This window comes from Sus scrofa, chromosome 5 (assembly GCF_054392235.1).
Source record: "Sus scrofa isolate SSC_HxYL_T2T_F1_AM1 chromosome 5, Sscrofa_HxYL_maternal_Yorkshire_Landrace_v2.0, whole genome shotgun sequence".
Taxonomy (NCBI): Eukaryota; Metazoa; Chordata; class Mammalia; order Artiodactyla; family Suidae; genus Sus; species Sus scrofa.
The window spans coordinates 77,377,581-77,401,677 of NC_139387.1; the positions used below are offsets into that span (position 1 = coordinate 77,377,581).

Below are 24,097 nucleotides of genomic sequence, written 5' to 3' on the forward strand. Positions count from 1 at the left end.
ATGTTCTTGTCCACATTCTATACAGGACGGGAATATTTCCCCAGGGGTATATAATCAGTACAAAGAAAGGCAGTAAATGCTTGTAAAACATTGTCATTTCTTCTGTATTATAAGTCCTTTGCTTACTATCCCCACACTTACTGTTGTCTACACACATATGCAGGTACACACACACACACACACAAAATCCACTTGGAAATACACAAGGCACATATAAAATGCAAAGGATACAGTATAGTTTTTCAGTGCCTAAAATATGCATTCTTGCCTTTTTCCCTTTGAAGGTAGAATGTAGAATTTTGAATTTTGTTTTGTTTAGCATGTTTAGTCAAGGGAAATTTCAGAGCAGAAATAATATATTCTGGCATCTTGTGAATATTTTCTCTTCAGACTATAAATACCTGTGGCTATTAGATTGTGTCAAAGCTTCATTAATCTCTTCTCTCCTGCTGCCTGACTGCTTTTTGATCATTTCACTGCTAATTGGTACTGAATGCAGGTGGACAGAGAGAAGCCGTTGATGGCTATTCATTCCCTTTCATAGTTATGGTTTAGAGAAGGGAAAAATAAATATGGAAAAAGTGAGGTTTGGTGCTGTTTAAAGATCTTACTGATCTTTTCAGTGTAGAAATATTGAGAATCAGGCTTATCTTAAAATACCAAATTACTAATGTAACATTCTTAGTGATCAATATTTCAATTCAATTCACTTTCAATAATTCAATTGATTACCTAAGAGCTAGGCCCTGTGTTGTATATTAGAGATAGAAAAGTGGACAAGATTTGTCTACTTTCTGCTATCATGGAATTCATGGACAAACCTGGAATTTAGACAACAAACAAGTGGTTAAAAAATGTGAGAAATGACAGAAGGATAAAAGACACAGGCATGAGGGCACAAACAAATAAGCTCAAAGACATTCACAGAGCAATGGCACGTGGGCTGTTTTCTCATTTTTTCCCCCATAAACTTTGTGCTCTCAAGGCAAGGAGAATAATGTGGAGAACATGTGATTGACTTGGAGTGGTGATTTGGAATGATGGCTAAGCTAATAACCTGCCTTTTTAAATAAGAAGCTTTGATAACTAAGTGCATCAACTTGATTCAATAACCTCCTCCCATCAGGCTATTAAAGGGTCGAGCTTCAGGGTGTGTTCCAACTAAAGTAACTTACACTGGATCACAGAAGAATGGTGTTTTAGGAACCCTTGGAAATATCATCCCTTTTATATGGATGATAAAAATTAGGATTAGACATTTAAGTGACATTTTTTTTAAAATCAGATAGCCAAGATAGAACCTCAGATCTTTTGACTCAAATATATGGCAAGGTTATGAATTATGCTCCTTAAGTCCACATGACTCCTTGACCCACACAGACCCAAACCTGCAGTCTCCACTTTATCAGACCTCCACAGGTGAAACAACCAAGCCCATGAAGTGGTTGACTTTCCAGGGACAAAGACAGCCCCCAAGGAGAAAGCTATTATTTTTTTTTCCTTTTAGGGCCACTCCTGCAGCATATGGGTGTTCCCAGGCTAGGGGTAGAATCGGAGCTACAGTTGCCAGCCTACGCCACAGCTACAGCAACATGGGATCTGAGATGCGTCTGTGACCCACACCATAGCTCACGGCAATGCCAGATCCTCAACCCACTGAGCAAGGCCAGGGATCAAACCTGCATTCTCATGGATCCTCGTTGGTTTGTTAACCACTGAGACATGAAGGGAACTCCAAGACACTTAAATTTTTACACCATGATCTCAACTGCCATCCCAGACCTAAAGAACTCAGCACATGACCCCCTGTCTATAAAACCTGATTCTCTCCCAAATGGCTCTGAGTGCCTCTTGCTCAGGGCTCCTGGCCACTCTGCTGGTCAATAAATCTTGCTTGAGATCTCAGTGCTGTGGTCAACTGTTTTTCTTTCCCCAGTGCTCTAACAGCTTCCAGCAATTTTATTACCAGTATATACAAGAGGACAAACACATATGCAATCTTTGGGATTTAGATTTCAGATCAAAGATTTAAAACTACCATGTATCATCAAAAATAAAAAAATTAAGAATACCTATTATTCTTTAACTTTCCAGACCACAATTTGGTGATCTAACTCAGGATTTGACAACAGTTATCATTTTCTAGTTCATTTCTAAAGGAATCTGCATTACTGTTCATATCCTCTCTTAATTCCTTTACATTCAGCCTTAATTCCTTCAGTACTTTCACTATCTCCCTTTTGAACTCAATGTCTGTCAGACTGCAGAGGTCTGTTTCATTGTTGACTGCTTTAGGTGAATTCTCCTGTTGCTTTAACTGGGAATGGTTTCTGAGCTCTTCATCTTGCTTTTGTTTTTCTTTTTCTGTGGATTTGGGGAAGCCAAACTATAGTCTTGTAAGGCTACTTCTATGCAAGAGTACTGATTTGTATTTTGGGGGTGTTAATTATTTATTTTTGGTGTGGGAGTTTGAATATTTGCTGTCTCTTTGGTGTGAGCAGGCTATTATCCCCAGGATGCTCAGTGTGTTTTCAGGGAGAAGAAGGCAATGGGTAGGGTTAGTAGGCAGTGGCTGGTTGTTAGGCTCTCAACAGCAGCAAGGACCTGCAGGAAGGTGGCACAGGCTATGTCTAGTTGCAGGGCCCTGGGAAGTGGTAATGAGCTCTAGGCGATCTACGAGGTAACCAGAGCTTTTGGCAGTAGCAGCAGCAGGTTGCGTGAGTTCCCAGGGGATTGAGAGCAACAACAGCTTGTGTTCGATTGCAATGCCCTCCTCTGAAGTGATTGGAACAGCCGTTGGTGCCTGTTCAGGGACCCCTAGTGACCCCTGCTTCTGGAGTCAGTGATAACTGTGGTGGTTTGCCCCCACCACCTGCAGACCTTGCATGAAGCAACCCATCTCACTTAGCCAACATAGGAGGTGCTGTACAGGCTGCTCCTAGTTGCAGGATCCTGGGAAGTGACAGAGATCAGGTGTGTGGGCACTGCCTGGAGCATTTGGCAGTGGCAGCAGCAGGGCGGGTATGTTCCCAGGGATGTGAGAGCACCAACAGGTGGTGTTCGGTCACAATGCCCTCCCCTGGTGCCCTTGAGGTGAATGGGGCTGCAGGTAGTGTCTGTTCATGGATGCCTAGTGGTGGCGAGCCACTCCCATCTCTGGAGCCAGAGATAACTGCGGTGGTTTGCCCCTGCCTCCTGTAGACCATGCAAGAAGCACCTCGTCCTGCTTAGCCCCCACAGGAGGTGCTGCAAAAGCTGGTCCTAGTTGCAGGTTCCTGGGAAGGGACAGTGATCAAGCATCTGAGCACTGGCCAAAGCATTTGGCAGTGGCAGCAGCAGGGTAGGTGTGCTTCCAGAGGAGCAAGAGCAACAACAGGTATTGTTCTGTCGCAATGTCCTTCTCCATGATGCCCTCTGAGGTGGCTGGGGCTGCAAGTGATTTTTGTTCAGGTATCCCCAGTGGCAGGGGGCCATGCCCAACTCTGGAGTCAGAGATAACTGCTGCAGTGTGCCCCTCACCACCTGCAGACCACGCAACAAGCACCCTGTCCCACTTAGCCCATGCAGGACATGCTGTAGCAGCTGCTTCTAGTTGTAGAGTCTTGGGAAGGGACAGTGACCAAGTGTCTGGGCACCACCCAGAGTGTTTGGCAGTGGCAGCTGCAGGACGGGTGTGTTCCCAGGGTAGTGAGAGCAACAGCATATAGTGCTTGGTTGCAGTGCCCTCTTTTTTTCTTTTTGGCCAACCCCTGAGGTGACTGGGGTCACAGGTGGAGCCCACTCATAGGCCCCCAGTGGTGGCAAGCCACACCTCCCTCCGGCCTCCTAGAGGACTGCCAAGGTCTGTTCCTGCCACCTGTAGATCCTGCAAGAGGCACCACCTCGCACTTAGCCCCCTGATGCCCTTAGCCCACACAAGAGGTGCCTGGGCACCAGTCGCCTGCACAAGAAGTGCCCAGTTTCCCCAAATGAACAAGAGGCTTCTTGCAGCCTGTGGCCTACGCCAGAGCCTCCCCACCCGCTGAGAGCCCAGGGGCAAGCGCGTGCTCTGGTGCAGGGAGATTCCTCCGGCGGCCCGCCCCTCCTCCTCCCGCCCTCCCCGGCAATGGCGCCTTCCCTCTCCCGTGACTGCGGACTTTCTCCCGGGTTCCCTCTGCTGTGGCATTCCACTCCCCAACCCACAGCATACCCCCCCCCCCCATGGCGCACTGTTCCTTAGCCCCTTAGGCTGTCTCCACACCGCCAACCCCAGTCCTCACCCCAGGACTTACCTCCAGAGCCTGAGTCTCAGCACCCAGTCCCCGCCCGAGTGTCTCAGACTGTGGTGTCCGGGCCGGTGGTTCAGATGATCCCTGTGGCTCTCACTCTGCTTTGCTGTTCTCAGTCCAGCTGCTACACTCTTCTGGGTGGCTTTGAGGTTGCGCTGACTTGGCTGATCTTTCCATCAGTTTAGGGGGCTTCCCAGGTTGTGGGTTCCTTTTCTCCTTCACAGCTCCCTCTCAGGAATGCTAGTCCCATCCTGATTCCTTTTCTCTTTTTTTTTCTCTTGTTCTACCCAGTTATGTCAAGTTTCTTCCCTTTTTGGAGGTTTTAGTTCTTCTTCCAGCATTCAGTTCATGTTCTGTGTGAGTCGTTTTACATGTAGATGTGTTTTTTTGATGTGTTTGTGGGAGAAGGTGAGTGTGACCTCTGGCTCCTCCGCCATCTTGCTCCGCCTCTGAAAGTCTTTTCTTAACGCAAGAGTTTTTAGTAACTGCTGCTTTGTTTTCTCAGAGGTTCCCCGCATTTAAAGCTTCTAGTGCAGAATTATCTAAGGCCACCTGCCAAATATGACCATTTCTGAATTATAGAGTATGTCTTTTGCTATTGTTGAAAATGATAAAACAGTGAAATAATTTTGTTAATTTTAGGTAGATTCAGATTTAATTTTTTAAAAAGAATAGATAGATGTTTTATTTTGTGCTTCTTATCAGAATTATCTTATGGAAGGGTTATCAAACTGGTTATACTCTGACAAAATTACTGAACAATTCTTATAACTTTTATTTATTGTATAAGGTGAGGAAGCTATCTGAAAGAGAGCTATTTTTAAGCCCTCAATCATATTTCTTCTTTCCATCTTCCTCTTAATTTGTAAGCCCAATGATATCCACCTCTTTAACAGAAAATCTTATCAATATGAAATCAACCTATCTAAATACATTAGGAATGCCCAACATTCCCATTTCATGGAAATTAAATTAGTGAGTTACTTGTGTGATGAGAAAATCATGTTATGGCCACTGTGGCTTAAAGCAACTAAACAAGCAAAGCTTCAGCTCAGTTTGCTTTTGTTATTTCCATGGTAAGTGTTCAGTAGCCATATTTCTTAGATTTCAGAGATGAGATTTTCAGATCTCAGAGCATCTCCAAGGCCCAGGAAGTAAGAACAGTGGCAAGTGATAGGATTGGAGTGTTTTAATAAAGTATAAAGCAAGCAACAACCCTATTTTATGATGTTCAAAGGTATTTCCTCTAAAACTGTTCAAAAAGTCTGTGATAGGAATCAGAACAAGTATGTCTTTTGGCAATAACCTTAGTTTAATCATTATGTTATAATACTTCTGTGTATTATTTAGAATATTTTAATTGCAAATAAATATTTCCATGCAGGAGAATAGTTGTTGGAGGGCACATAAATTTAAAGAAAAAATAATTTTGTTATGGGGCATTTATTCTACTCTCTATTAGGCAAATCCTTCTATTTGGAGGCTCCTTACTCTGGTTGTGACACTTGAAATCTGAGTTGTGAATGTTGCTAGAATGAGCATCTGTGAACAGAGTGAAAACCATAACTCAGGCATGCATTTGTTTTCTCTTGTTCCCCCTTTCAGATATTCAAAGGAATCCCTTTTCAGCATTTGTATGCTCATGTTGTACCAAGTCTTCCCTCATCAAAATAATATTTTAAGAACTGATAAAGACTTTCAGAAAAAAAAAATCTTGGTACAGTTATGTCAGTAGGTTTACAAAATTCTTATCAATTCTTAAAAGTCTATGTCTCTCATCTTAGCACCTGTTGCTTACAGTTAAATGACTTTCAGTTGAGCAAATATAGGAATATTTGGTGGGAAGGTGGGGGTAAAGTATATAGTAATGGTGAAAAAGGGAAGTCATTTAAAATTGTGTTTAAGTAAAAAAACCAAATTTCAGTCCCTTGGCTTTCATTTTTCAATGTCCTGTGGGTTATCTGATGATAGATTAACAAATAAAATCTGAGTGGTAGCATGCTTTTTTAGATGATTGAAAGCCAACAGTATAAAAAGATGTAAATTATTTAATGTAAATTTGAGATTCTCATGAGGAATCTCATAGCTAATTCTTCCAGGCCTTGCTTCCACAATAGATTTGTCATGAAATTACACACATGTGAAATATTTTTTAAATTTAATTGTAATATAAATATATTAGGGAATATAAGTAGAAAATACAGACCTATTACAAGCAAAGATTATTTGAGAAATAATCTAATATATGGCTTTTCTGCCTTTTTATAAAAATGTATTATAGTTGATTTATAGCGTTGTACCAATTTCTACTGCACAGCAACGTGACACACACACACATATAAAAAATACGTATTTTTTTTAAAGGGAGTGTATGTATATATAAAAATATATACAAATATATATATGTATAATCCCTTTCTTATATTATCTTCCATCATGGTCTATCCCAAGAGACTGGATATAGATCTCTGTACAGTAGGACCTCATTGCTTATCTATTCTAAATGTAATAGTTTGCATCTACTAACCCCCAAATCCCAGTCTATCCCACTACCTCCTCCCTCTCCCTCCTGGCAACCAGAAGCCTGTTCTCTGTCTTTTCTGCCTTTTTTTTTTTTTTTTTTTTTTGCCATTTCTTGGGCTGCTCCCACGGCATATGGAGGTTTCCAGGGTAGGGGTCTAATCGGAGGTGTAGCTTCTGGCCTATGCCAGAGCCACAGCAACGCAGGATCCGAGCCGCGTCTGCAACCTGCACCACAGCTCACAGCAGCGCTGGATCCTTAAGCCACTGAGCAAGGCCAGGGATCGAACCGTCAACCTCATGGTTCCTAGTTGGATTCGTTAACCACTGAGCCACAACAGGAACTCCTTTTCTGCCTTTTTAAGTCAAGGTATGCTTTCCTGCCTTTCCTGATGAAGCCTAGGAGTCCCAACTACATAAGTTATCTGTGACACTGTTGGGAAAGCTCTACACAAGTATAACTTTTTACAAGTTGATTTCCATTCTTTTGATTTTTTTTTAAGTGATACCATACCACATACACTCCAAAGAAACCAATTTGATCCTCAGCTCTGTTTTTATCTTTTTTTTTTTTAATTATGGAGTGTATCTGATTTGTGCTAATGACACAAATTAGTCTGCAAGTGAATTTTTATTAAGTATCTTGTCATTTTGGGTCAATTATGGGTAAAAGTAACACAAAGGCATAAAACAGTTAAAATATACATAAGCTCAAAGGACAAGGCATGCTCCCAGGAAAATCTTTGGCAGTTGTCCATCTTCTTAAGAAAACAAGCACCTCAGCCTCATCCTTATGAGAGAAACCTCTTTATGTCCTAAATTGATGATAGGGCACAGTAATAAAAAAGTGCATGAGTCCATCGACTTATCTTCACCAAGTCTAATAAACAGAACAGCCTATGCTCCAAACCTGCTTCCACTCTTGTCTCTCCTATCCCCAACACAATTTAGAGTCATATCTACTTTTTCTTTTCTCGCCATGTTACACGCTGGAAGAGAGAATTTTAAAAGTAGTGATTGAGTCATCTGATGTTCTTATTTGCAGCAGTTATACACCTTAGTTACATATTACAGTTTCCTAGGAATCCTTGAAAATTTACTTATTTCAAGTGCTAGTAAATCACATTCTCTAATTTGGGGAAGACAAGATGCCCCAGATAAAGTAAAACTGTTTATGTATAATATGAGTGATTAATATGTTAAAATGCAACATAAAGATGAGTTCATAGAAGGTACTGATTATTGTCAGCTGATTAAAAGACCATGGTTGGGAGAAGTTAGGGCTTGAGCTAGAACATGCAAAGGATATTCTAGATGAAGGCCTAAGGAGAGAGCTTGATTGATGGAAGGAAAAAATATGAACTATGCCTGTGACTCCAAATGAATTAGATTGGTTGTGGAAGAGTGATGAGAGAGGACCAGATAGTCTTAATATTCATTTAGGAAGCAATGGGATATATAACTGGGTAAAGCCAGATGATAGAGATGCCTGAATAGAAGGCTGAAGGTTCATTCTGGAGTTAAAATGATTTTCATCAGCAAGGAAAAAAATGAGATTAGAGAGAGAGGACAGCACCCAAAGCCTTCGGGGTTCTAGAGGGTACCCATCATAGTCTGTTTTTTTTTTTTTTTTTGTAGCAGGTTTGATGACTTGGAGCTATCACTCTTCTCTTAATATACATCTTTCTCACTGCTCATCTGCCTACTGTTTGGATATCCCTGATACCTGAATTTGAATGTGCAACTTTTGGAATGCATTTGTGTTTATGGACTATGTCTCTGGGATTTTTCATTGTATATCCCTTGACAACTAGTCCAAAAGTTTAAGTAGTTATTTTCACAACGGTAACGAGCTCTACTCAAGTTATACAGTCTTGGATAAATCACCCAACCTCTTCAGTTTTGGTTTCTTCATTGATGCAACAAACAGACAAGTCTAGGTATTTTCTAATCTTACATACAGAACTAACATCACATATGTTTCTAATGATTATTCTCAGCCATACAAAGGATAAAGTTTGTAACTGAGATTGTTTATTAACCATCTGCCCTCACTAGGTTTGGGCAATCTATAATTTAGATATGGAAATGTACAGCTTTCATTTTATCTCATCAATTCAAAGAAAAATAACTGATGTTGGACAAGAAAGAATATTGATCTTATTTATTTTTGTTTTTTGAACTGATAAAAAAATTGTAGGTTAATAAACTATACTAGCATAAATATTTAAGACCAGTAAAGGAAATCATCAGACCCCATGTCATTCAGACATAAAATTTACAGAGCAAATACTTATCCTTTTAAAAATTTTAATATATACCTAAAAATGGACCATTTAGGATTACATAATTATATAACATTGATACGCTTAGATATGTGAATGGATATATTTTTCTTTTCAGTAAAATAGTTTCATGCTTATAAAAGTCACTAAGTCCACTTGGGACAAAAAGAATGAGATATAGTAGAAATAAACCGAGTTGTAGATAGGGTAAGTGAGGCAAATATTATAAAGTTGACACACACACAAAAAAAATAAATACACTTTTCTCTTATTTAAAGGCAATTCACAATCATATCCAGGAATTTTGTGAGAATTTAAGGCCATTTGTTCTAAAGAAATGCTTTAATTTAGATACGACTGTCATTCTTGACACAAAACTGTAGTTCTTGTAAAAACTGTACATGCAAAAACTCTTTACAATTAACTGTGGACAGACAGATCAGTATATAGGAGCAGGTTTTTTCACAAATGTATTGTGCACTAAGTCACATGGTTGTGTATATTTAACTGGGAATTTTTGACAAAAAACTTCCAGCCTGTGCACCTTGTGTGGCAACTTGGAAAGAAATACAAATTAAGAGAGCCAGTATCCCTTTGAATTAAAATATCTAGACAAGGTATAATGAAATAAAAAGTTTAAAACATCTGCTACATGGTTTACAGTTAAATATTCTGGGCTTTAACCTTTCTACATAGTATTGTAGACCATAGTATAAAGACGTTACTTTTTTACACAAAGTATATTCTGTGCATTTACAGGTCACTATATTTGACTTTTTATTATTTCTACTTAGCATTACAAAACATAAACAAACTGTAGTCTAAATTCAGAACCCAAACTGCATGAAAAATGCATGTGCTTTCAGGATACACATCTGCTAAGTGTAAACTCCCATACTTGGCAAATAGCACAGAGGAACTGATTACTAAGCAAATGCAGCTTCATAAGACAACTCACTTACTGAGAGACATGAAAGAATCTTTCCCTTCCCTTGCTCACAATTGCATTTGTCCAGTCATTCAAAGAGATATTGCTCTTGTGATTATAGCTATTGCAATTTAGAAGACAAAGGATTCAATATTCAAAATTTGTATTCTTAAGAACAGTTATAAAAGTATTGAGAGTTAAAAAGTAGTAACATGTAAACATTGATACAGAGAGACTGCTTTCCTATACATACAGCAGTCGAGGGCAATATTTGATTTAAAAACATAGCTTGTGCTTGTTCCCAACAATACATTGGAAATAGCTGTTTCTGTCCAAAAAACATTTAAAGATTCAGAGAAGACATCCATATTTTGCTTTAAGCATTTAAACAATATTTCTGTTGCTCATGCAACAACCATATTTACAGTTTTGGTTTAGGAAGATAATTAATTTTGGATTCAAGAAAGCATGTTAACCAATACTGCTGAAACCAAACTGAGAAAAGTGTCTCAGTCCCTGGTTCATTATAGAGCACCAGGAGCAAAGTATGGACTCAGCAGTTCTAACCGAAGCGTAGTCACATCAGCATTTTGGAGTACAGTCATATCTGAGTCTGTAACACATGTGTAGGTGGAGTGTATGGGGGAGGTGCAGGTGATGGCTTGATTCCTCTGGCCCTCATGTAGGAGAGAAACTGCTCAGGGATCTCCGCTAGGACATCTTTAGCCAATCTAGCCATGCTCAGTATGTGGTTTCCGCTTCTGTCGACATAATCCCTGAATGGCACAAACTAAAACAGAGGTGAAAGAAAGTTATAAAATAGACATTAGCATGCTATTTGTTAGCCACAAAACCTAGCACATATCAACATCTGGTTGTGGGAGAATCAGGGAAGTCTGGAGTAATGGTGAGATGCATAATAATTACTATGCATTTTTTTGTGTTTATATCCTTTATTCTGTCAATATTCGGTATATCACATTCATTGATTTTCATATGTTGAATCATCCTTGTATCCTAATTATAAATCCCATGTGGTCATGGTTTATGATCCTTTTAATGTGCTTTTGGATTCAGTTTGCTAGCATTTTGTTCAGGATTTTTGCATCCATGTTCATTAGGGATATTGGCCTGTAGTTTCTTTTCTTGTGGTGTCATTGGGGAATACTTGTATCAGGGTAATGCTGGCCTCCAAATGTGCTTTGAGTGCTTTTAACCTTCAGTTTTTTGAAAGAATTTGAGAAGGACTGGTATCAATTCTTCTTTAAATGTTTGACAATTCATCATATAGCCATCTGGTCTACTAATGCATTTTAAAGAGATTCATTACAAATAGCTCAAGCAGTGACCACACCTTTCTAATATAAACCTTATCTAAAAAGGGATATAATGGTTATCTATGTTTTTCCCCACATAACTTCTGTCTTCTGGTCATCAGATTGCTCCATGTGTTCTGCAGTTCTGAGTTCTATACCCAACCTGACTCCCAACTGGTCAGGTTAGGATGGAGCATTATCCTATTTACAGCTCAGTTTCTCATCAAATGGAGTTCATACATGACTAATTCATCCTTCAATGGAGAAGTATTACTAAATGCAGGGTTAAAAAGCAGTGTATATTGTTAAAGAGTTCTAAACATACATGAAGTATTTTTTAATTGTATTACTAGAACATCAAACCAAATGGACAATGAATATAAAATTTACATAGTTCACATTTGTAGGAACCTGAAATCCTTAATACATTTTGACTCCTGTACCAGATGTTGAGGTTTTTTTTTTTTTTTCCTTTTTTTTTTCTGTTATTTGGAAAAGAAAAACAAAACAAAACCCCTCAACATAAGATTTTGGTATACTTCTTATTGGAAAATAAAATATCATCATTCTTATTTTTACATCCCATAAAAATGTCAGCTCAACACAGAATGCACTGACAATAGCTTGTCTGATCCCATTCTCATTTATAACAGTTACCTAAGTTAAACATTGTGCTGCTTGAGGACATTATTTCAGTTTCACCTTAGAAACATAATGATTCTTGAAAGCAATTTGGGAATGATTGGAGCTATTAATGTGGTGATAGTTTGGAGACAGTAATTTTAAGCACAGTGAAGACATTTCAGGATGGTGAACAGTTTTCAAAAATTATATTTAAAAGTTTGAATTAAATCATTTTTTTCTTCAAGGAAAACAAGAAAGTGAGCATATTTACATCTCATACTGTAATACAATGATTTTAAATTTATTTTGAATAATTTACTTTTGATTTAAGCAGTTCTCAAGATATGCGTTCAGGAAAAAAAAATGTTATTAAGAAGCAGACTTTAAACCAGTCAGGTGGCAACAGATAAAGCAAGTGAAAATGTTAAGAAATCAAATAGCAAATGTAATAACAATTATGCAGTAAAAGGAGTCTTTTGAGGAAGAGAAGAAAAATCTCCTTTCTTTTTAAAATAAGACACACAATAGACAGAAGCAAACTCATATGACCATAATTTTACCCTGTCTTGCTACCCAGAAGAAAACTCAGCACAGCTTTTAGAAAGGTGTGATTAAAAAGGTGACAAATATTTCTTTTAACTCACAGGTAGCTAAGTAACAGTAAGAGAAAACTAACAGTGAATATAATCTTCAGCTGAAAAGAGAAATGGGAATGGGATGTGAATTTCTGTGAAGTTATAACTTGGACAAGACTTGACATCTTGAAAGCAAAGAGCTACAAAAAAGTGAGGTTTATTTTCTCTCTGAAACTATAATTAGAAAAGTAGGAAAATAAGAATTAACCTAGTTAAGGATTAATGAGAAAAATATTTAATTTCAGCTATAGTTAATTTCTTATTTTAAAAGGCACAGTATTTTAAAATTAAGTATTTAGTAATGTTGGTATGGTTAGGATACACACAATTATCTTTTAAACTGTTTAGGAGATCAGTTTTTCAAAAATCTGTACCTCATATCTACATTTCAGGGAAATGATGACATTTTGGCAAATAGTTGCTACTTTTCTAGGGAAAGGGGAATTTTTTTTTTTTTTTTTTGTCTTTTCAAGGCCGCATCCGCGGCATATGCAGATTCCCAGGCTAGGGCCTACGCCACAGCCCAAGGCAACACTGGATCCTTAACCCATTGAGCAAGGCCAGGAATCGAACCCGCAATCTCATGGTTCCTAGTCGGGTTCGTTTCCCCTGAGCCACGACTGGAACTCAGAAAGGGGAAATCTTACCTTCTTGTGTCTTTCCTTTACCTCAACTTTGCTCATATATTTGCTTTTAATTGGGTCTTTAGTTTTCTCCTAGACCATGGAAATTAAACTCAGTTATCTTTTTACCCCTTTTCTCACAAACTATGGAATTAGACTTTCCAGGTGCAGAGGCTGGTTCTGCTGCTTATTATTAGCTGCATGATTTCAGACAAATTATTTTCCACTCTGCTTTAGTTTTCTCTTGTATAAAATGAGGATAATAATAATAATGCCTACTTCATTAGGTTGTCATGTTAAATAAGCTAACATAGATGCTTTAAACAGTGTTCAACTTATAATATGCACTATTTTTGATACTATTATTATTTATACATTTATATATGTGCTGTAAATATTTTATACTTACTAGTCTTTTAATTACATTCATATCAAACTTTAAACACAAGAACTGTTTTTATCAATTTTTAACCTCTTTCAAATTTAAGTATTAGTATTGTAATCCAAACTTGTAATTCCTGGATTTTTTGTTACTTTAAAATATGCATTTTTTTCACCTTTCCAGCAAATCCTGTAAGATGAGCTAAATTTTTTTAGTGAAGTAAATAAAAATTCATTTTTAAGATATGATACTCTGGAATATCAAAAACTAAGATTCACAATTCCTGTTCTCACAATACATGCAGTTCTACTCATCTTTATTTATTTTTTGTCTTTCTAGGGCCACACCCATGGCATATGGAGGTTCCCAGGCTAGGGGTTGAATCAGGAGCAGTAGCCGGCCTACGCCACAGCAATGTCAGATCTGAGCTGTGGCTGCGACCTACACCACAGCTCATGGCAATGCCGGATCTTTAACCCACTGAGCGAGGTCAGGGATCAAACCTGCCTCCTCATGGATGCTAGTCAGATTCATTTCCACTGAGCCACGATGGGAACTTTCAGTTCTACTCATCTTTAAAACACGTTCAGGAGTTCCCGTCGTGGCGCAGTGGTTAACGAATCTGACTAGGAACCATGAGGTTGCAGGTTCGGTCCCTGCCCTTGCTCAGTGGGTTAACAATCTGGCGTTGCCGTGAGCTGTGGTGTAGGTTGCAGACGCGGCTCAGATCCTGCGTTGCTGTGGCTCTGGAGTAGGCTGGTGGCTACAGCTCCGATTCGACCCCTAGTAGCCTGGGAACCTCCATATGCCACGGGAGCGGCCCAAGAAATAGCAAAAAAAGACAAAAAGACAAAAAAAAATAAAAATAAAAAATAAAACACGTTCATAAATAATGGGTAAGAAATAAATCCTATCTCATTTAACTTACTTTTGCTAAATGGGGGCACTGATTCTGATCCGCCCCTTGAGTATTAGGGACCTTGCCCCTGGGTTAAGAGTCTCTGTCATAGCAAGTGATATTATCAAGAGGAGTATGCCTCATCCCACATGTGTTGTGAGTAGAAAAAAAAAAAATGTTGAGAACCACTAACCTAAATTATTTAAACCTTTTCCGAAGGAACACTCAACTCCTTAGTCATGTCATGAGGTACTTCCCTAAGTGAGAGATGCAAATGACAAGTGACTCTTTGTTTCCTTTACCTCTTATTAGTGTTGAGTCTTGCACTTTTCATGACAAAATATGCCCTCTTTCTTCTTGGACTATTGCTTATATCCTTCTACAATCACAGTTTTCCAGTCACCTTCTCAGACCACTCTGCTTATTGTCTCTTTAAACCTCTCATTTTTGATCACTGTACCTGGGGACTTCCTGTTCAAAATAACGCCCGTGTATTTGTGAAAGTTATGATGATCATTGACAATTATCACAAGTTAATGGACCCTTAAAATGTTTAGGTTAAAGGAAGAAATCAATTTTTACTTTGTACTAATTTATCACATTATATAAATAATACCACTAAACGCATTCTGTTCAGTAGAAATCTACCATATTCTTGACATTCTATACCTTTCTTTTAGGCGTGGAATTCATCCAGTACAAGACAAATGTTCTACATGTCTGCTCTAAGAGCTAGCTTTGCCTATTTGTGAAGAAAGTTTGAATCAGTTTGGGCATATAGGCTTTTAGTTGCTGTTCTGCTCAATTTTACTTGATTGTTCCCACTTTGCAGAAATCCATTAGTGATTTTCAAGTCTAAGCCTTCAAGGTTATTATTCTTCTTTTAATGGTAAATATGATTTAAATATAATTTTTAAGGTAATCATAGGCTGGACAGCAGCTGTAAGCAGCCAGGAGAAATGATACTGTGTTATATACAATGGCCAATCCATAGCACAAGCAAGCAAATAAACAAATATAAAGCCTTAAATTATACTGAGTTAAGAAAATAACTCATTTAAATTTTAGAATAACAACCAGCATACTGTTTATACTATAGTCATATGAGACTGAATCTTGAGGCAATGAATATAATCACACATAGACTGACTACACTGTCATATGTCAAGCTATAGCTACTATGCAACAGTGACATAAAATTGCCTTCCTGCTGCACTATGCCAACATACTAATAATCTGATACTGATAGTAATGCATTTATTGAGCAACTAGTATGTGGGAGGCCTTATGCTAAGTGATTTGGTACTAAGTGATATCTCATTTAGTTTTTTTTTTTTTTTTTTTTTTTTGTCTTTTTGCTATTTCTTGGGCCGCTCCCGTGGCATATGGAGGTCCCCAGGCTAGGGGTCGAATCGGAGCTATAGCCACCAGCCTACGCCAGAGCCACAGCAACGCGGGATCCGAGCTGCATCTGCAACCTACACCACAGCTCACGGCAACGCCAGATTGTTAACCCACTGAGCAAGGGCAGGGACCGAACCTACAACCTAATGGTTCCTAGTCAGATTTGTTAACCACTGCGCCACGACGGGAACTCCTCATTTAGTTTTTATAAGCATATTAGCCACATTGTGAACTTAACAGAAAAGGAAATCAAAATTTAAAAGACTTTAATTAACTTACCCCAAAATCAGACAGTTAGAAGTATTGGAGACATTATATGAACCCAAATTGATCTCTTATACATTAACCATTACAGTGATATGAAAAGGGGAATAGATCCTACTAGTATAATTATAATTTGGTCTTTTATGAGAGTAGGTGCATTATAACAGAAAGAGCACGGGGTTTTGGAACCAGAATTCTACTAGTAATTTGGATCTACCGATTTATGACCTATATATTGGTACAAGTTGTTTAACATTCTATCTTGGGCTTCACTGTCCTTACTTATAAACTACTGTAAGGCAAAAAGTGGCCAGTACTTTTTGCAAGATATAAAGATATGTTAATAAAGTGAAGGAATGGGAAAATTGGTCCAAGTGTGCAGAGAGGGCTTTGTGAAAGGCTGTGTACAGTGGAAAATTTCAAAATGGTTTTTATCAGCCCAATGAGGAGGAAGAATATCCTAGGTAAAATGACAAGAGAAAATAAAAACAAGAACTACAAAAATGGGTGCTACAAAGACTGTTAATCGTCCTATTTGTCTAGACAAAGTATGTGTGCATGCCTGTATTTGTAGCTAAAGAGGAGAACTGGAGTCAGGCCATGTAGATTCTTTTTTTTTTTTTTTTTTTTTTTGGCTTTTTAGGGCCACAACTGGGCACATGGAAGTTCCCAGGATAGGGGTCGAATCGGAGCTGCAGCTGGCAGCCTGTGCCACAGCCATGGCAATGCCAGATCTGACCATGTCTGCGACCTATACCACAGCTCTCAGCAACGCCGGATCCATGACCCACTGAGTGAGGCCAGCGATCAAACCCACATCCTCATGGATACTTGTCAGGTTCATTTCTGCTGTGCCACAATGGAATTTCCCAGGCCATCTAGATTCTTAAATGCTATGTTTGGGTTTTAGAAGCAAATATACAGAATATTTGTTAAGGATTTTAGAATAAGACATTTTAAGATTAAATAATGGCTCTGCTTTTTACTATGTGAGTATGGACACAAGAGGAATTCAGCTTCATTTTTTCTTTTATGAAATATGGTAATGAAAGTATCTGTCTCATAAAGTCAAGGTGAAGTAACATCATAGCTCTTAGCCTGCCAAGCATACAGAACACTTAATAAATGATTACTATTATTATATGAAGATGTTGGATGCCACTTGAGTTGACATAATAATGAAAATTCCACCTACTATCAACTTTCTGTTGAAACTCTGCCACCTTCTACTATTTACAGTCTTAGGCTCTTGCTTTGTCCACTTAAGAAATATGAAATTTCATTCACTGTGTGCGATCTTGATTGGAAATGTAAGAAACTGAAAGCAGTGAAACGGTAAGAGAGCCTAAATAGACCCTATTTTCTGATAATAGTTTAGGCAGGAAAACTAACAGCATTGATTTTGATTGATTATTAACAGCATTGATATTTTCTGATGGTAGAAAGATTGATAATATATCTTACACTGATAAACAAAGTATTTTCATGTCTCTTACTTCCTCTGAGACTCACATCATGGAAAGAGTAAAGATAAAAGAATGTAGAGTCTGGATGTAAGGGAAGGTTCAGAGAGATTTATTGACTTGTTCAATATCAGAGTGACAACAATATAATTTCATAGATCTGGGTCCTATCTCAATATTTTGTCCAATGTAGCATATCCAATTAGAGACTAAATACTTTCATGATCAAGGGAATTTTTGTTTTATGAATAAAATTACCAACAACTGTTGGTTGTCACTAACAACATATTAGTCCCCTTAAAGGAAATCAGTGATGTGAGAAATCCTAACTACCTTCCAAGGGAGAAAGTAATACCAGTTTCCATTAAGCATCATTTAGATGATACCATGAGATATGAAGTTGTCTCTGTTAACTTCGTAAAAATGCATTAGAACAGCAACACAGCACGCTCTAAAGGACTTCAAATTCATACTTTGCTATAGTAACTTAATTTTTTAGCAACTGTGAACCAGACATTATGGAGAAATTTTTAGAAAAAGTGTAATTACTTGGATCCATAATTATGCTAATGAGGTTAAGGTGAATAACCATGTGTCTAATTACAAAAACAAACACCATGGGATTCTTAAATAGATGACCACATCACCATGGTTTTTCTCAGTTGCTTTTAAATTAATTATTCGTGTGTGTGCTTTTTACTCTACCAAGAACATTAGGTCAAAAGTTTAAATCATATTTAATTATCTCCTTAAAAAACTGTCATACAGACATTTCTATTTTAAAATTTAATTTTGCCGACTGATGAACACTGCTTTTATCTTTTTCGAGAATAAATTTTATATTAACAGGTTAATTTATATCATTTTACCTTTCTAACTATTTTAATCATTTTTGTTGTATTTTACTGAGTTCTGTTTTAGTACTGTATTTTATATACATTACCTGATTTAATCTTTACAACAACGCAGAACACTGATATTTAGGAAGCTTGTACAAGGAATCACAGAGGACAATCCAGGATTTGAACCGAATACTGTCAGATTCCAAATTAGATTCTCTTGGCTATATTATGAGTGAATATATAGGTTATTATTTAGGAGATAATATGAAGTCCATTGTTTGCTCCTTCAAAACTTTTATATCATGTGCTCAAATGGTACCAAGACTTTCCTTCCTTTTCCTATTTAAAAGGTATACTTCACAGTCCTTTTTTTCTTTCTGACATCCTAAAAGATATGGAGACTAAAGTATGCAGAAATTGGTTGATTTAACTCCTTTGTTTCAATGATAAATTTTAATCATATTAATTACTGATTTTTTCTCTCTATTCACTCCTTGAAAAGTTTTAAAGTATATTTTTATTCTAATAGAATTATACATATACATATACACACAATATATATACCAATTATGTTATATTTATCATTTATTATTATACACATTATTTTATGATACTATGCATTGATGCATATATTATTATTTACATATTTTATATAATTTATACATTTATATATAATTGTAAGATCTATTTCTCTACTTTTCTGACATAATCTATGGGGGAAATATAAAAAAAACTACAACATTTTTGGTTTGTTTCTATTAAGTTTACTTTCCTGAATGTGATTCAGCTGTCTTAAAATATATTTAATCTTTGAGGAGTAAATAATGAATATATAAGCATAATTTAAAAGTCCATTATATTTTAGTACCTAATTTTACTAAAGATCTCAATGATATTTTCTGGTAATCGTAACATTAGAAAAGACACATTAATATTTCTGCTTTATATTTGAATACTTATTTTAGGCCCTGTTACTTCACATACATCTCATAGAAAACCAACTGACTAAATTAAATGAAACCTGAGACTCCTGATTTCAGTTTAAGTTGTTCAATTACAAATCAGACCTGAGCTTGGTGGATGCAAACTCTTACATTTGGAATGGATAGGCAATGGGTCCTACTGTACAGCACAGGAAACTGTGTATGACTGGGTCCCTTTGCTGTACAACAAAAATTGAATAAACACTGTCAATCAACTATACTTTAATTAAAAAGAAAACAAAACAAAAAAAGCAGACCTGATGTGGGCTCTTTACAACGAACAAAATAAATAATTTTCATTACTTCTTACCTGCACAATGTCCCTTTCAGCATATCTTCCTCTGGAGGAAACTCTTACATCATCTCCATCCAATTCAACCATTGCTTGAAAATAAAATAGAATCTTTATTTAGTGCATTTTAGCCCTGTACTAAAACAAGGTAGGCAATAAAGAAATCAAGATGTGTGAAAGCAATATGTCCCATGTATTGCTTGCGGATCCTCTCATCTCCCCAGTGATTTCTTCCACAAAATTTGACTGAGTGCAAATTTGACAAGTGGAGAAAGCAAGCTAAGACCTCATGTGACCCTTTGAAAGGTGAGGAGGGCCTATGCAGTGCAGAGGTCTCCCCATTCTAAAGGTTCTCAACTCCGGGTTATAAGCTGACATGGCTGACTGAGCAAGTGATGCCAATTCATTCTATTTTAATTTTTTCCTTTTAATTTAAGAAACTTGGCACTATTCAGTAAGAATTTTCAATAACAACTTGAACTTTACTGTCTTTGAGACTACAACAAAGCTCTATGATCATATTGTCTATAATCTATTTATGAATAGATTTAAAAACAAAGAGGCATTTGTTCTGCCCTTACAGTGATTGGATGAAGTATGGTTTTTCTGAAGTATGGCTTTTTTTTTTTTTTGGCTGGTTAAAAATAATTTTGACATTACATACATCAACTGTCCTGTTGTATCACAGCACAGTTATATCAATGCTGTGATATAACAGGACAGTTGGTGACACAGTAATGTTATGCTGCAATTAAGAACACTTTTCAGACACCATCAAACTCCTAGAAGAAAACATAGGCAAAACACTCTCTGACATCAACATCATGAATATTTTCTCAGGGCAGTCTCCCAAAGCAATAGAAATTAGAGCAAAAATAAACCCATGGGACCTCATCAAACTGAAAAGCTTTTGCACAGCAAAGGAAACCCAAAAGAAAACAAAAAGATAACTTACAGAATTGGAGAAAATAGTTTCAAATGATGCAACTGACAAGGGCTTAATCTCTAAAATATATAAACAATTTATACAACCCAACAGCAAAAAAGCTAATCAATCAATGGAAAAATGGGCAAAAGACCCGAATAGACTGTTCTCCAAGGAAGATATACAGATAGCCAGCAAGCACATGAGAAAATGCTCAACATCGCTGATCATAAGAGAAATGCAAATCAAAACTACCATGAGATACCACCTCACACCAGTCAGAATGGCCATCATTAATAAATCCACAAATAACAAGTGCTGGAGGGGCTGTGGAGAAAAGGGAACCCTCCTGCACTGTTGGTGGGAATGTAAACTGGTACAGCCACTATGGAGAACAGTTTGGAGATACCTTAGAAATCTATACATAGAACTTCCATATGACCCTGCAATCCCACTCTTGGGCATCTATCCGGACAAAACTCTACTTAAAAGAGACACATGTACCCTCATGTTCATTGCAGCACTATTCACAATAGCCAGGACATGGAAACAACCCAAATGTCCATGGACAGATGATTGGATTCGGAAGAGGTGGTATATATACACAATGGAACACTACTCAGCCATAAAAAAGAATGACATTATGCCATTTGCAGCAACATGGATGGAACTAGAGAATCTCATCCTGAGTGAAATGAGCCAGGAAGACAAAGACAAATACTATATGATGTCACTTATAACTGGAATCTAATATCTAGCACAAATGAACATCTCCTCAGAAAAGAAAATCATGGACTTGGAGAAGAGACTTGTGGTTGCCTGATGGGAGGGGGAGGGAGTGGGAGGGATTGGGAGCTTGGGGTATCAGACACAACTAAGAATAGATTTACAAGGAGATCCTGCTGAATAGCATTGAGAACTATGTCTAGATATTCATGTTGCAACAGAACAAAGGGTGGGGAAAAATGTATACATGTAAGGATAACTTGATCCTTTTGCTGTACAGTGGGAAAATAAAATTAAAAAAAATAATAAAAATAAAATAAAAGCAGTTGGAATAGAAAAAAAAAATAGATAAGTCTTGGAGTTCCCTGGTGGCTCAGTGGGTTATGGAGCCAGTGTTGTCACTGTAGTAGCATGGGTTCGATCCTTAGCCCCAGAAACCTCTGCATTCTATGATCATGCCCCTACCTCCAAATTGATAGTGGGTCTGGCACTTTATACTATGACTGGCATTCTAGAGAGTTGGTGAAAAATTTTAAACAAATCTCTTCTTTAAATCAATTGTGTGAAGTTTTAAACTACCAACTTTCTAGTGTTTTGAAATATCACAGAATTGATATGAATGAGAAAATTTTTATTTAATAAACCTAATTTAAATAAAATAAAATACAAGATTATCTTCCTTATACTCCTTTTGGAAATGAATAGCTTAAAATTGAAAAGCCTGGGGTTCTTTCCCTGTGCTTCTCCCTCACTTGATTAAGCACCCTGAACACAATCAACTGTGAGTTAAAGACTATAGGCAGCTGATGTTTTTCAGGAACTTTCCTAGTTTGTTCTAGTCTCTGATCAATATGACCTTTTCATAAGAATTCTTATTCTAGAAAAAGTCAAGATGTGATAACCCAGAAAACCACTACCAAGATCACCCTGAGAGATTCTGACATCAGCTTTGATGACTAAGATTCCCCAAAAGAAAGAATTCATGTTTTCCCAATCTTAATTCATATCCAAAACCCTGTTTTTGTCCTTTTATACTATATCCTCCCACCCCTGTAATTCTTCTCCAAGGGAGGGCACAGTATTTTAAGGCATTAGCCTGCTGTGTCCTCCTTTGCCTGGGAAAGCAATAAAAGTCTGTTTTTTCTTTTTTTCCCTTTGCCAAAAAAAAAAAAAAAAAAAACCACTTTTCAGAGTTTAATGTGTTCAGTGAGAATTTTCTAAATAACTACTTAAATGAGGAATACTATTTTTTTTTTTTGGTCTTTTTGGGGCTGCACCCACAGCATATATTAGTTCCCAAGCCTAATTTGTACTTAGAGTAGAATTCTCTTCCTGATAGTTCATTTTGTACACACATGATATTCACCAGACTCCAGAGAACCACTTTCAATTTATGTTTACTTTTCCACTCTTCAAAAAACATTAGTCAGTCAGAATACAATCCTCACCTTTTCACTGTTTTCTTCAGTGCTTGGATAATGCATTTGGGTTAAAAAGATTGTGCTTTTCCACCCTATTTAAATTTTTTAAATTAAGGTTTAATTGATGAATAACATATTTTTTTAGGTATTCAACATAAGGAGTCATATTTGAAATGATTACCACACTAAGTCTAGTTGACCATTCATGGTTACATTTTTTTTTTTTCTTGTGATGGGAACTTTTAAGATATATTCTCTTAGCAACCTTCATCTATGCAATATGGTATTTTCAACTACACTCTTCACACTGTTCATCATATCCCCATGACTTACTTATTTTATAACAGGAAGAGTATACCTTTTGATTTCCTTCACCCATTTTGCCCACCACCAACCCTGGCAAGCTTTTGGCAACCAACTACCAATCTGTTCTCTAAGTCTGTGAGCTTGTTATTTTTCAAACATGGTTTAAAATTTTACTTTTCTACGCATGTTCAGGCATCAATGTCCTGGCTGAAACATTGCCAGTACACAAAACTGAGAGTGAGCCACCATCCAATAATCTGCTTATATATACAACATATGTCATAATTTAGTAAAATGTGTATATTACCAATTATAAGATAAACAATTTATTTGAAATACAAAGGAACTATTTTTTCTCTCCTACTTATTAGGGATCTAAATAAGAAAATTCATTCTACTCAAATATTTTCAATAGTTAATTCCCCTTTTTTAAATTTAGGTTTGTTTTCAAAATTTTCCTATTACTTTGAAGACATAAATGTATATTGATGGTGACATGCCAGCAATTGCAGAAACTTCTCTTTTATTATCTGATTTGCTAGTAACTCATAATGATTACCCTCTACTCACTCTAACGGGAAATAAAAATTAGATGATCATCTGGGCCTCACTTTCCATAACCCTCTCCAATCTCCATTGGCTTTTGTGAATGTTTCATTCCAATTAAAGAAAATGACAGTTATTCAGGCAAGGATGTACTAGAATGAGCTCCTATAAAATATCTCCTACTTTTCAGCATATCCTTTGGATTAAAAAGCTGCAGGTAGCAGAATTGGAGGCTACACTTTTGAGAACAAGGAGAAAAGAAATGGCGTGTAAGTAGTGGAAGGGGAATGGTCACTCTTGTTTCTCAGATCATCTGGTCCTCAAGGAGCCTGAAATTGTAAGGCCCAGTGTCCCACCAGTATCCCTCTCTGGAAAAAAAAAAAAAAAAAAAGATGTATAAGAGATGTTCCTACACTTTTTTCTGGCTCTGGGAGACAAAACCATGT

At 37.1% G+C, this 24,097-nt stretch overlaps 1 protein-coding gene and 1 long non-coding RNA gene across 2 annotated transcripts in view; both read right to left on the reverse strand.

The window, feature by feature from the left end:
* Nucleotides 1–4,719, reverse strand: part of LOC146403471 (uncharacterized) — a 118,942-nt gene extending 114,223 nt beyond the window's left edge. Inside the window, exon 1 of the long non-coding RNA XR_014804088.1 lies at nucleotides 4,272–4,719. This is a non-coding gene — a long non-coding RNA (uncharacterized LOC146403471). The remainder of the gene's footprint in view (nucleotides 1–4,271) is intronic.
* Nucleotides 4,720–8,937: 4,218 nt separating this feature from the next.
* The window catches only part of CPNE8 (copine 8), a 265,300-nt gene continuing 250,140 nt past the window's right edge, over nucleotides 8,938–24,097 (reverse strand). Inside the window, exons 19-20 of the mRNA XM_013997926.3 lie at nucleotides 19,746–19,819; nucleotides 8,938–10,791 (exon numbers count right to left, since the gene is read on the reverse strand). Of these exons, the coding sequence (XP_013853380.1) occupies nucleotides 10,603–10,791; nucleotides 19,746–19,819 (263 nt within the window). The 3' untranslated portion in view covers nucleotides 8,938–10,602. The remainder of the gene's footprint in view (nucleotides 10,792–19,745; nucleotides 19,820–24,097) is intronic.